The 12,685-nt window shown below is 48.6% G+C and overlaps 1 protein-coding gene across 1 annotated transcript; it reads right to left on the bottom strand.

Moving 5' to 3' along the window:
* Positions 1 to 264: 264 nt before the first annotated feature.
* On the bottom strand, positions 265 to 1,963 carry LOC102936238 (C-C motif chemokine 4-like). The gene is made up of 3 exons (XM_007069035.4): positions 1,731 to 1,963; positions 1,185 to 1,299; positions 265 to 731 (listed from the first exon to the last, which is right to left on the bottom strand). The coding sequence occupies exons 1-3, from the start codon at positions 1,801 to 1,803 to the stop codon at positions 644 to 646; spliced, it is 276 nt and encodes a 91-aa protein (XP_007069097.1). The 5' UTR covers positions 1,804 to 1,963; the 3' UTR covers positions 265 to 643.
* Between the last annotated feature and the right edge of the window lie 10,722 nt (positions 1,964 to 12,685).

The following is a 12,685-nucleotide window of genomic DNA, read 5'->3' as shown; positions in this document are numbered from 1 at the left end:
AAATTTCCATTCCCTTCTCCAAAGCATGGAAGTTCTAAAGTTGATGATCGTAAATTGCTATCACCCTTGTCTTTCTCAGACCTCACTCCCCCACTGCCTGTCTTCACCTCACTTTGTGTAAGATCAGACATATATTTGTAAATTGCTTTTAGTTTTCTTGGCCTAGAAAGGGGCATGGACCCTTATAAAGCAATATCATTATTAATAATAAGAGGTGTCTTTCCCAAAAAGGATCCAAATTAACAAATAGGCAAACACAGGACATTCATATAAAAATATTTATTCTTCATAATCTACGTTCAACATTCCATCAAATCATAGAGCTCAGTATGACGGGAAATGTTCCATGTGATATAAAATATATTAAATAATCTTCACATTTGAGTTGTGAATGGAGCCACGTCGTGTGACCTGCCCCCAAACCCACATGTACTAATCTATAAATAGTACACTATTTAGCTCAGGTTTCAGTGCAAATTAAATTTTTTAAATAGATTGAAATAATATTTTAAATACATTTCTATACGTCGGGTTATTTCCACTAACTCAGGCAGTGGCAACAACACTAGATGCATGTGACCTTTGATCATTAACACTTTCATTGCTGGGCAAGGCGTGGTCCCTGGTCTGTCCCCTGCTCTGCTTAGTTCAGTTCCAAACTGGTCATGTATTCCTGAACCCAGCCCTCTTCGGGGTTAGCACAGACTTCACGGCCCTTCTTGGTGATAAATCTGCAGAACGAAAAACATTTGGATTAGAACAAGGGGAACTTTGTGAGTGGAAAGAACCAAATGTCTCCCTTTAAAACCTCTCCTCTCACTAATACCAGTTACACCCAGATCCCGTAGATTAGGGGAACATTTTCCAAAACACCTATGTGATTTAGCTGCCAAAGGCCCATTCTCAAAAGTGATCTAGCCACATCGGAGCACAAGGTCCATTGACTTTCAATGAGACTCAGCTCCTATGTGTCTCAATCACTTCCAATAATGGGACTTCAATGTCTCAGCAGCCTCGCGCTTTTGAAAATTGCACACCCGTCACTTCTCTTTCTCTGGTGGAGTCTCCGCCAGAGCCCGCCCTCCTTTCTACGTTCCATGGGTCTTAAGAAACCTTCCTAGGCCAGTAACTAGGGGACACAAAAAATCTCTCTCTCTGTCTCAGGGTCTGACATTTGTACTTACACTATGGCTGTCTGGGAGCACATGCTGTTGGTGTCATAATAATCCACCACCAAGCCGCGTGGGATCTTCCGGGATGTGTAGGTAAAGCAGCAGGCAGTCGGGGGATCGGAGCCAACTGAGAGAGACGGAGACAACAAACATGAGTGTGTGCTGAACTGTATGCAAAGCAAAGCCTCTCTAGCAGCCTGGGGGACGTGGGACAGGGCAGGAAGACAAGACTTCCAGCTCTAAGGAGTTGGGATAAGGAAAGGAGGTGAAGGAAGGAGGGAAATGGGAGAGATTTTCCTCCAATAATTCCTTCCATCCTTTCCTCTTTCCTGGACACACCCAGATCTGAAAGTTCTCGTCAGATCTTTGGTGGGCTGCTGGCTGCAGCCCGGGCACCACCAGGGCTCTCCCCTTCCCAGAAGAAAGCTCCTTGCCCTGCCTCAACCACCGAGAACCTGCTGGCTAGGAGCTGGCAGGAGGAACCATCTCCAGGCTATGACATTTCTCCTTCCTTCTCTGAAGGGAAACACTGAAAGAGAGGAGGGAAGCTGGACTTACTTGGGGCAGAGGAGGCCAGGGAGCAGAAGGCAGTGATGAGGAGAATGGCAAGGGCAGCCACCGAGACCTTCATGTTGCTGTCGGGTGAGGATAAGCGTCAGGAGCAGAAGCAGACCAGGGACTCTCGAACGCTCCTTCTCTGTCTGATGCTGCATCCAAGGACAATCTGTCTTTTTATAGGCGCTCAGGGGGCAGAGCGGAGCGTGATTGTGAGGGAATTTCCAGCACGTCATGGTGCCACTGTGCTGACAGCAGGGGAAACTGAGTGGCTGTAAGCCAAGTCATAACTCTGTTTCTTCACCAGCGAAGGGGAGGAGCTGTCTTGAGCACGATTCTTTCATACCCTATCTCTTGCAAATACGCCTCAAAATACAACACCGGGCCTTTTGATCTTCTCACAACAATGACAATCACCCGAAGAGACCCACAGGCCCAGCTGGGTTCCAAATAACCATGTTCGCTGAATATACACAAAACTGCCATACTCCAGAAATACAGAACACTGTGAGTATTCCTAGACGGCTCCCAAACTATTTAAGGGACACTCCCCAATTCCTCCTAAAGTAAAGGACATAAAAGCTATGATTATTGTTATTTTTCTATTAACTTTTTTTTAATTTTAAAAATAATATATATAGAAAAAAACCAACATAAAATATACACAAACTTCTCATGACACATGCACTTCTCATACTATATTAACCATGTGCTATATATGCTGAGCTATGCTTTAAACATTTAATTATATATAACATCAATGATTAGCATATAAATCAGTGATTTGTGTTGCACAATTTACAAACACATTTTGCTTATAAAAGTTCAATAGTTAAAGAAGAATTATTAAAATCAGATGGAGAATAGAAGCAAAATTCAGAGGAGGGGGCTGGAGACAGAGAGGGAAGGAAATGGGTAGAGAAGAGGGAGGCCCATACATTTCCATGGTGGCCACCCTTATGACCTCTGTGCGCTAGTCTCCCATTGTTGGTTGCTTTTTGGATTTCCATTTTTGGAGGATTAGTCTTTTAGCCATTATTAGTGGTCTGCTGAGCCAAAGTTTTCCAGATTTATTCAGCTTCCAATGACCATCCATTGGGTTTACAGGTACGTGCAATACCATTGCAGTTGATAGGAAAAAAATTAACTCTGCAGTTTAGTCCTGCCCAAACCACAGGTCTAGGTTCATTCCCACCAGCTGCATCACGGCACCAACATCCGTCTGACTTAGCAGCACCTGTTTTGAAGATGGGTCCAATGCATCCTCCATGTGATTTTCTGCTGGATTAATCGAACCAAGAGGTCAAAGGAGCAGTTCAGAACACTGGCTAAAATGTGTTCCCATTGGTTAGCCGAAAGTAATTGGCCTAGTTCCTCTTCCTATTGTTGGTGTTGTTGTTTTTTTCTGGCCCGGTGTGTATACAGTGTTGCCATAGCTGTTGGAGAAAGGAAAGCAGTTTCTGTGGGTCAGCGGTACCGAAGACATCGGGCCAAACAGCTGGGAGATGGCATGTTTACACTGGATATATTGCCACTCCTTCTTAGGCTCTAGATTGAACCTTGCTATAAATTGACTCCCAATAAATTCAAAAAAGAAAAGGAGTACTTGTGGCACCTTCGAGACTAATCAATTTCATAGAATCATAGAATATCAGGGTTGGAAGGGACCTCAGGAGGTCATCTAGTCCAACCCCCTGCTCAAAGCAGGACCAATCCCCAATCAAATCATCCCAGCCAAGGCTTTGTCAAGCCTGACCTTAAAAACTTCCAAGGAAGGAGATTCTACCACCTCCCTAGGTAACGCATTCCAGTGTTTCACCACCCTCTTAGTGAAAAAGTTTTTCCTAATATCCAACCTAAACCTCCCCCACTGCAACTTGAGACCATCACTCCTTGTCCTGTCCTCTTCTACCACTGAGAATAGTCTAGAACCATCCTCTCTGGAACCACCTGTCAGGTAGTTGAAAGCAGCTATCAAATCCCCCCTCATTCTTCTCTTCCGCAGATTAAACAATCCCAGTTCCCTCAGCCTCTCCTCAGAAGTCATGTGTTCCAGACCCCTAATCATTTTTGTTGCCCTTCGCTGGACTCTCTCCAATTTATCCACATCCTTCTTGTAGTGTGGGGCCCAAAACTGGACACAGTACTCCAGATGAGGCCTCACCTGTAGCTCACGAAAGCTTATGCTCAAATAAATTGGTTAGTCTCTAAGGTGCCACAAGTCCTCCTTTTCTTTTTGTGAATACAGACTAACACGGCTGTTACTCTGAAACCTGTCAATAAATTCAAAATCCCTTCCCTAATCCGATCTGGCTGTTGATGGGGTTGCCAGCTGTTCAGTGTTTCGAGTTATCGCAGACAGAGGGCCTTGGTGTATACAAGGGGGTCATGTTTCAATGTAGTAGACATAGTATGCCAAGTATTCCTGACTGCCACAAGGGTTGGTAATTGCTCTTTAGGGAATCTGCAGTGTGTTGGGAAGGGTAAAGGAGCAACCAATTCTGCTTCCAGCTGGAGCCAGCCTGTGGCTCTGCAGCAAGAGGGAATGAGCTGGGGTTTGGAACAGGGCCTATATGAGGAGAGGTTAAGAGACTAGGACTTTTCAGCTGGGAAAAGAGGAGACTAAGGGGGGATACGATAGAGGTCTATAAAATCATGAGTGGTGTGGAGAAAGTGAATAAGGAAAAGTTATTTACTTGTTCCCATAATATAAGAACTAGGGGCCACCAAATGAAATTAATGGGTAGCAGGTTTAAAACAAATAAAAGGAAGTTCTTCTTCACGCAGCGCACAGTGGAACTCCTTGCCTGAGGAGGTTGTGAAGGCTAGGACTGTAACAGGGTTTAAAATAGAACTGGATAAATTCATGGAGGTTAAGTCCATTAATGGCTATTAGCCAGGATGGGTCAGGAATGGTGTCCCTAGCCTCTGTTTGTCAGAGGGTGGAGATGGATGGCAGGAGAGAGATCACTTGATCATTACCTGTTAGGTTCACTTCCTCTGGGGCACCTGGCATTGGCCACTGTCGGCAGACAGGATACTGGGCTGGATGGACCTTTGGTCTGACCCAGTGTGGTCATTCTTATGTTCTTATGACCTGTGTTTCCCCACCATGGAGCTTCCATGGTTTGAGAATGGAGCAAATATTTCAGATGGTGTGACTTCATCCTGGAGTCAGGGAGAGACACAGAGCTGCGTTGATATGCCACATTTTGATTGTTTGGGCAGATGCAGCACCATTCATTAAAATGGAGGGATGGAGAAGGAGGTGGTGTTCAGTGACTTGGGCATTATACTGGGATGTGGGAGACACAAATTCAAGTCTCCATATCAGGCAAAGTGGGGATCAAGCCCAGGTCTCCACATCTGAAGTAGGTTCCCACATGTTGGCCCAGAGGTTACCAGGAGGCCTGGGCACCACCACCACCTCTGGTGTTTTTGTGACTCTTCCTTGTCTTTTCCTTTGTTTTTAGCAAAAAGGTTAAAAAGATGTCAAATGAAGCACTTAGTTCAACCCAAAATGAAATTTCACCAATTCTTTTGATTTGCTGAACAGTCAGAAGATTTTTGGTTTCTTTGCGTTGAACTGATTGTTTTTTGTTTTTTGTTTGGAATTGCCAACGACTAAAAAACCAGCTATTCACACAGCTATAATTTCACGAGCAGGAATGTTTGCAGAAACCGAAGCAAAAGAGTGTGTGAGCACAATCGACTCCATGTCGTAATTAGAAGTCACTGAAATAATTGCAAATAATTTTTGTCATCCTTTGCCCTGCTCCAGTTGTGACACAGCGTGAAACTCGGGGGTGCCACTTTCACAGTTTTTAATCAAGAAACGGTGTGCGAATCTCAGCTTTTACTGAAAAAAAAAAAAGAAAAGAAAAAGTACGTTTCTAGCCCTCAGGATTGCAGAGAAAAGATTGAAGATGTCAAGTGAGTGTATCCGAGAGGCTCAGGCAAAGAAAAAGAAACCAACATTGATTATTTTAAATCTTTGGGTCTGACTCCTGACTGTTGAATACCTGATTTTGGCACTGCTGTTAACTGAAACCAAATAGAAACAGAAAGAAGCTCGGAGAATGAATAATCAGGTCAAAAGAACTATCACATCATGAAAAGCGAAAAGCAACTCCCAAGGTTCTGCCGTAATCCCATGACTTTACTGAGGGAACTCCTTCAAAATTTGCAATTTCAATAAATTCAAAGTTGCGTTTCAGTCCCAGCCCAGTCTGCACTAGATACTGTGTCTGATCTGGAGATTTTTGAACCACTAACCCCATTAGTTAGTTAGCAGTTGCATAGTGCTTTGAAGTGTGCCTTATGGAGAAAGGATGATCATGTGTTTAAGGCACTGGAATGGAATTTAGAAGATCTAGGTTCAATTCCCGACTCTGCCACTGATTCCCTGGGTGATCTGGGCCACTTCAAAGGCATTTTGGCTATTAACTTCTATTAAGCACAAATACCAGTGAGAATCTGGGCCCTGATTTCTCTGGGCCCCAGTTCCTCATTTGTCAGGTGGGGATGGTAACATGGCCCTACCTCACAGGAGGGAGGGGAGGACACATGAATGAATGTTTGGGAGGTCCTCAGATACTACACCGACTGGGCCAGGGAAGTGCTAGAAGTGCTAAATGGAGCTGGCTGGAACTCCACCATGGGTGGCAGGTATCCAAGGCCAGGGGAGGCTAACCCTCCCCTAACCCGGGCAGTGGCCCTGCCCACACTCGTCCCCGAGGTCCCGCCCTCGCTCCCTCTCTCCCTGGAAGCTGGTGGGGGCTCAGCTCGGGCTGGCAGCCTGGAGCTCAGGGCTCAGGCTGGTGACCAGGGGCTGGGGTGGCCCCAAGGTGGCCAGGGGGTCGGGACAACTGGTGTGGCTGGGGAAGACCGGCTGGGGCTCCTCCGGGGGGTGGGCACGCTTGGATCTCTGGCCATGGAGGGAGGGAGGGAGGCACTCGGGGGTACGATGGGCAAGCGGATGGGGCCTTGGGTGGAAGGGGCGCGGCCGGGGGGCTAGCTTCCCCAAGGGCGGGGTTCACCCGCTGCCCATGAATTCCACTGACATTCTCAATGAATGATGTTATTGTTTTTCAATTTAAAACAGTTTTTTTTTCATATTTGGCAAAGAATTGATTTCCCCCTATTTCAATCAGCTTTGGTGCTGAATGTCTGCAAGCAAATCCTGTGCTCAGCTCAGAGCCTGCACCTGCTTCTGCCCAGCACCGGGGGCGTTTTCAAAGGAGGCAGGCCCAGGCCCTCCGACCTTGCACTGGCGAGATTCCCGCTGGCATTGGATAAAGGCAGGATAACACTGATGTCCCGCTGATGATCTGGCCATTGGTGATTTGCATGCAGTGTCAGAGTTCTGCTGTTTTGTAGGCTCCAAAACCTCTAAAATAAAAAGCAAAGAAAAACAAATGCCCAAGATAAATGTGGCTGGACAAAAAAGGGGAAGTTTTTAGTGTGTTTCACTGAGATGGGTGAATTGAAGAAGCTGCGGAAGAAGGATATGAGATCGCTCTGTTATTTATAGCAGGTTTCAATGTAAGGGGATGAGAATTGCTCTGAAGGGAAAAAGCCAAAAAACTCCCCGGATTCTGAAGCAGATTCTACCATGAGATGTGTCTGAGGCCTGCTGTATTAATTTACATGGACTATATGGACCCGAAGAGTCAAAGGTGTTCCCATGACGCTGAAACTGTCCAACACCAAACACTTTAAACAAGGTTTGGGGTTCGGTAGACAGAAACCTCAGTCTGCTCAGTGCCCTGGCAAACTCACTATTTAACATTTTTTTAACCTTTTATTGAAGATACAGCAAAGAAGAAAAACCAGTTAAAACCTTTGAACCAAAGTAAAGCTGTCATGTTAGCACTAGCCCTTCTTCCCTTTCCTTTACATAACGAGCGTCTGTAGAAGGAAAAAAAGCCAGTGTCTGATGGTCCCTGATGGTATCAAGGATGGTCATAACTGTCCTTTTTGGGGCAAACAGAGGGCATTAGTTGAGACGGGTGCCTAAAGCAGTTGTTATTGCTGCAGTTGTGGAAGACTGATCCAATTTCCTAGAAGACAAATCAGGACAAACCTACACACAAAAAGGGAATGAAAAAGCGAAGATAGAAAATGCAGCTTCTGTCTCTGGTGTTGACTCACACTTGTGTAAACGGGGTCTGGATGAGCTCTCCCCTGCCATCCAAACTGGGGGGAAAAGATTTCGGAGGCAGATTGTATTTGCATAGACATGTCCACTTTGCCTAGGGGCTCAGCAGATGGAGCTGCTTTCCCAAAGTGATCCATTGTGGCTGGTGCGGGGTTACAACCTACCTTAGTGTTGAGTGCGGGGTTGATGAAATGCTGTTATCCCTATTGTATGAGTAAAGGGAGGCAGAACTGTGCTTAACCTGCCCTGAATGAGGGGGTCGCCCTTAACGGGCTAACTCTCTTGCTAAGCAGTGGTAGGGATGCCAAATCCCAGTGAAAGAGACGGGGGTAAAGAAAGGTGTTCTTACCCAATGGCGTGTTAAAAAAAAGAACTAGATAAATTCATGGAGGACAGGTCCACCAATGGCTGTTAGCCAGGATGGGCAGGGATGTGTCCCTAGCCTCTGTTTGCCAGAAAGTAGGAATGGGTGACAGGGGATGCATCGCTTGATGATGATCTGTTCTGTTCATTCCCTCTGGGGCACCTGGCGTTGACCACTGTCGGCAGACAGGACACTGGGCTAGATGGACCTTTGGTCTGAGCCAGTCTGGCCATTCTTATGTTCTTACGTGGATTCCACTTTAAGAGTCCTGGACAGCATTCGACCCTCGCTGCTCCAGTGTTTAAAGAGAGAGCTGATTGGACTCCGTCCAGGGTCCTTGTTTCTGCTTCGTGATGACTAGATCTGAAATCACTAGTGAACAGGTCTAGGAGCTAAGTCTGAGACCTGCTATGGGGACCGTGTTGCAATAAAAGGCAACGAAGAGGCAGTTACACAGAGGTTCCCCACTGGTGCAATCACTAAGAACTGGGCTAAGAGGGGGACATCGCAGAAGTGGCAGGGAGTGGCAAGCAGCAGCAGAGGTGGGAGGGAGCAGCCGGGGGTGGCAACGATGCAAGTGGCAAGCAGTGGCAGACATAGCAGCAGCTACAGAGGTGTTGCTTGTTGTCCCCCCACACCCTTTTCAGGGGTGGGAGGTGAACACCCATCTGAACGCATCGCTGAACTCTGGGTCTGCACTGACTAAGGCCAACCAATTGTGAGTGGGGTGCAGCAGAGGGAAAGAGGTGCGGCCTATTAAAAGGGACATTCATTCATTGACTTTTCCTACCACGAAGTGGGAAACGGAGGCAAAGGCCACTGTCCAACGTACGGTGGGGTGGGTGTTTGCTTAGGGTTAGATGCTCTGAATAGTGGTTGTGGTGTTTTTCCAAATAAAAGCTCGGTTCCCTTTCCCTTTTAACACACGGTTTATTTTTTTGTACACAGACTCAGTGCTAGTGAGAGGGGAAGTGTGGCCTCTGAGAGGTGCCCAGGGGTGGTGTGTAATTTCCCCAGGTTCCTGGGGGCAGGCTCAAGCTGGTTCTGTTTTGTATTGTTAAGAGGAACTCCCAGATGCTGAACCCTGCCCTTGTTGCTGCTGGCTCCACCTGGCAGAAGGGTTATGCTTGCAAACATTGCTGCTGGAAAAACACAGGCCTGGCACACGGTCTTCCTAGCCACGCCAAAACCTGGCAAATTTGTACCTGCCTTGGGCTGTTGAGGGCATTGCTTTTAGCTGCCTGTTTCCAGTCACAGGCTTACAGCAGTGTTGCAACATATACTGTCTTGGCCAGCTAAACCAGACACTCATAGAATCTCAGGGTTGGAAGGGACCTCAGGAGGTCATCTAGTCCAACCCGCTGCCTAAAGCAGGACCAGTCCCCAGTGTTTGCCCCAGATCCCTAAATGGCCCCCTCGAGGATTGAACTCACAACCCTGGGTTTAGCAGGCCAATGGTCAAACCACTGAGCTATCCCTCCCCCCCTTAGACAAAGAAAACAGGGAAAGAGAGGAGATAAGATAGGGAGGGAAAAAGAGACAAATGGGGGACTCCCAGCTGGCCAAACCTGGCGTGACGCAGTTTATAAGAAATCTGATAAAGGACCAATTGTGTAAGAGTGCAAGCACTGTTCATTGCTCACCATGGAGGAGATTGCAGGATGGCTGTGTTCTCCCCTTCACTTCCAACCCTCACCTCTTCCTGTGTCCCAGATTCTCCACCTCACAGATGCCTGATCACCCCTGGTTGTGATTGTGAAGAAGCAAAGAGGTGGGGGGGAGGGGATACACAATCTGATTTCCTTCGCCTTTGTAGGTCGCAACTGTGTCTGTGCCAGAGAGCGCAGAGGAGTGTGAAAACCACGCACCGACACTCTGACTGTGTTATGATGCTGTGCGGGTGTGAACAAGAGTGGCGCAAATGAGCTGAGTGCAGCAGGATGTGAGCTGGGCGGGTGTGCGTGTGTGTGTATGTGGGGGGGGGGGGTTGGCCCTCTCCGGCCTCTGAGAGGGAAGAAGGCACGTTTGCCTCCTTGGCGTTTGGCGTGGCCGTACTCAAAGTGGGTCAAAGTCACCCTGGAGAGGCTGGGAGGTTTCTCCTGGCTCCAGAACATCCCCCAGGTGTGTAAAGGGGCCACAGAATCACAGCCAGAGTCAGTGCTCCTAGGTCGGAACTTTCCAGCCAGGAAACCTCTTGTCCCACAGTCTTGGAGACTGTGATCCTCAGCGTCCTAGTGAGGGCCAGAGAGCGGAGGAGATGCTATTATAAGGTTTGATCCTCAGATCCAGCTTAGTCCCACTCAGGACAAGACAAAGGTGGCTTTAAATGGCTTTTACATGCCCCAATCAAGGTCAGCTCACACCAGCTGGCAACGGCCCCTTATGACAACCCCAGATCCCATGGTTGTTCCACTCAGACTATCCATGTAGGTACTTACCTGTCCCCATCGGAGTGCCTCACAATTGTCAGTGTATTGTCACTCCCCACCCACCCCATGAGGCAGCTCAGTGCCGTTATCCCCATTATACAGATGGGACTGAGGCATAGGAAGGCCAAGTGTCTTGCCCAAGGTCACACAGAATGTGGAAGAGCAGGAAACTGAGCCCAGGTTCCCCAAGTCCCAGGCTAGCCCCATAACCCCAGGGCTGTTCTTTCACTCTGCGAGCTCACCTTGGCAAAGCTGGCCACTGAGGGCTGGAACTGGGCCGGCTGCCCCGTGCAGGCGGGGCTGGCCCAGGAAATCCCAAGGGGTCATGGGAGCCTTGTGCAGGGTGAGTCTCCAGCAGCACTGGGGGAGCTTCCTGGAAGCAGACACCTAAGAGCAGAGCCAGGCCAGCTGTGGGTGGCTAGTTTGGTTCAGGCTGCTACATGTTTCCCATCTCTGGGGCAGCTTGTAAGTCAAGCTGCTTTGCTGTTGTTGTTCTCTCTGAAGCGGATGGAGCCCAGCTCACCCCGTGCCTGACTCCAGCTCTCAGCCTTGGCTCTCATGAATGTTTTCACTCCCCTCAAAGGGCTCATTGTCCAGACTGAGCTGTAACTGTCCACTTCAGATCTGTCTGCACAGACACTTGGAAAGCAGAGGGACCCCACTGTCCGGGCACCAAGGGAAAGGCACCGGGAGCCATGGGCCCTGCACATCCCAAGGGTGTTGCAGCCTAGAGGTCTAATACTTCTCCTGCTCAGCATGCACCAGGCTGGAGGCCCTGCAACTGGTGCACCCGCATCCCCTCTGGGATCTTGCAGTCCGAAGAATGGGGCTGCTCAGGGTGACCCTGGTGACCCCAGCCGCCAGGCTCTGCAGAGAGATCGCATCACCTCCTGGTCAGTGATAGCAAAGGTGCTGGGATACCGCAGGTGCAGGATGGGCACCAGACCATTGCTAGCAGGAGGCTGCAGCCAATGGAAGACTCTGCTGTCGCCAGGTGGGAACCTGCATTTCCTGCTCTATCACACCCTGAAAGGGGGCCAGGGAGCCAGAGGGCTCCGTGTATTGCAGGCACACCTCACCACATCCTGCTCAGCTGTGAGACAGTTCTGACAAGTCCCTCGGTGCCCGAGATGAGTCCTCGAGCTGGAACCTGACAAAGTATTAAACCTGAAATCTGAGTGAGAAACAGCCTGGAGCTTCCCACCATTAACCGACCTCAAACCCCTGGTTCAGGACAGACCACTGGGCTGCCAAGCATCTCACAGAGCATGTCCCTCGACCTCTGAGCCTCACATAACCTGAGCCCTTTCCCATCACTGAGGCCACGCTAGCTAGTCCATACCCACTGGCTGGGGACAGGAACGGCCCTAAAAAACCAACCAACCAACCAAGCCCACCATCGGCCAAGTGAAGCAAAAATGGCTGACCAATCACAGTAGAACAACAAGAGTCCCTTGCCCCTGGTAAGGTGCCCACCTGGGTGACCGACCTGCTCGCCCACCCCTGGACCCAGCCCTGGGTGGGGTCATAAGGAAGGACAGAAAACTTATAGGAACAAATCTCTAAGCCCTGCTGTAGTGCAGAGGAATAGGGTAGTATCCCTTTAAATAGCATTTGAGCCCTGTAGTGGTGCACACTGTGCTCTATGTTTTAGAAGCTGCCCCAGCCTAGCCAGAGCAGCCAAGTACACGTAGCTAGGCCTGATGTGTTTGGTGGCTATTTGGGACCCAATGATGCAGGTGTGGTTTCTTCGCATTATTTGTGTGTAAAGAGCAAAAGACACAATCCTTTCCTCCAGGAGATACCTCTTCCCCTCCATGCCAACTAAACATTCCTGTGAGCAAAACGTATAATACCACAATGCACCCTATTTTAAGGGATTAACACTCAACCCCCCCATTAAATCCTGATAGAATCATAGACTATCAGGGTTGGAAGGGACCTCAGGAGGTCATCTAGTCCAACCCCCTGCTCAAAGCAGGACCAACCCCAACTAAATCATCCC

This window comes from Chelonia mydas, chromosome 17, assembly GCF_015237465.2.
Source record: "Chelonia mydas isolate rCheMyd1 chromosome 17, rCheMyd1.pri.v2, whole genome shotgun sequence".
Taxonomy (NCBI): domain Eukaryota; kingdom Metazoa; phylum Chordata; order Testudines; family Cheloniidae; genus Chelonia; species Chelonia mydas.
This window is presented reverse-complemented; position numbering and strand designations above follow the sequence as displayed.

Bases quoted from the DNA above. Each gene is read 5' to 3' on its own strand.
- LOC102936238 (XM_007069035.4), bottom strand. From the start codon at position 1,803: ATGAAGGTCTCGGTGGCTGCCCTTGCCATTCTCCTCATCACTGCCTTC. The intron at 1,300-1,730 runs GTAAGTCCAGCT...CGTCTCTCTCAG, and splicing joins CCTGGCCTCCTCTGCCCCAA to TTGGCTCCGATCCCCCGACT. The intron at 732-1,184 runs GTAAGTACAAAT...TTCGTTCTGCAG, and splicing joins TGCTCCCAGACAGCCATAGT to ATTTATCACCAAGAAGGGCC.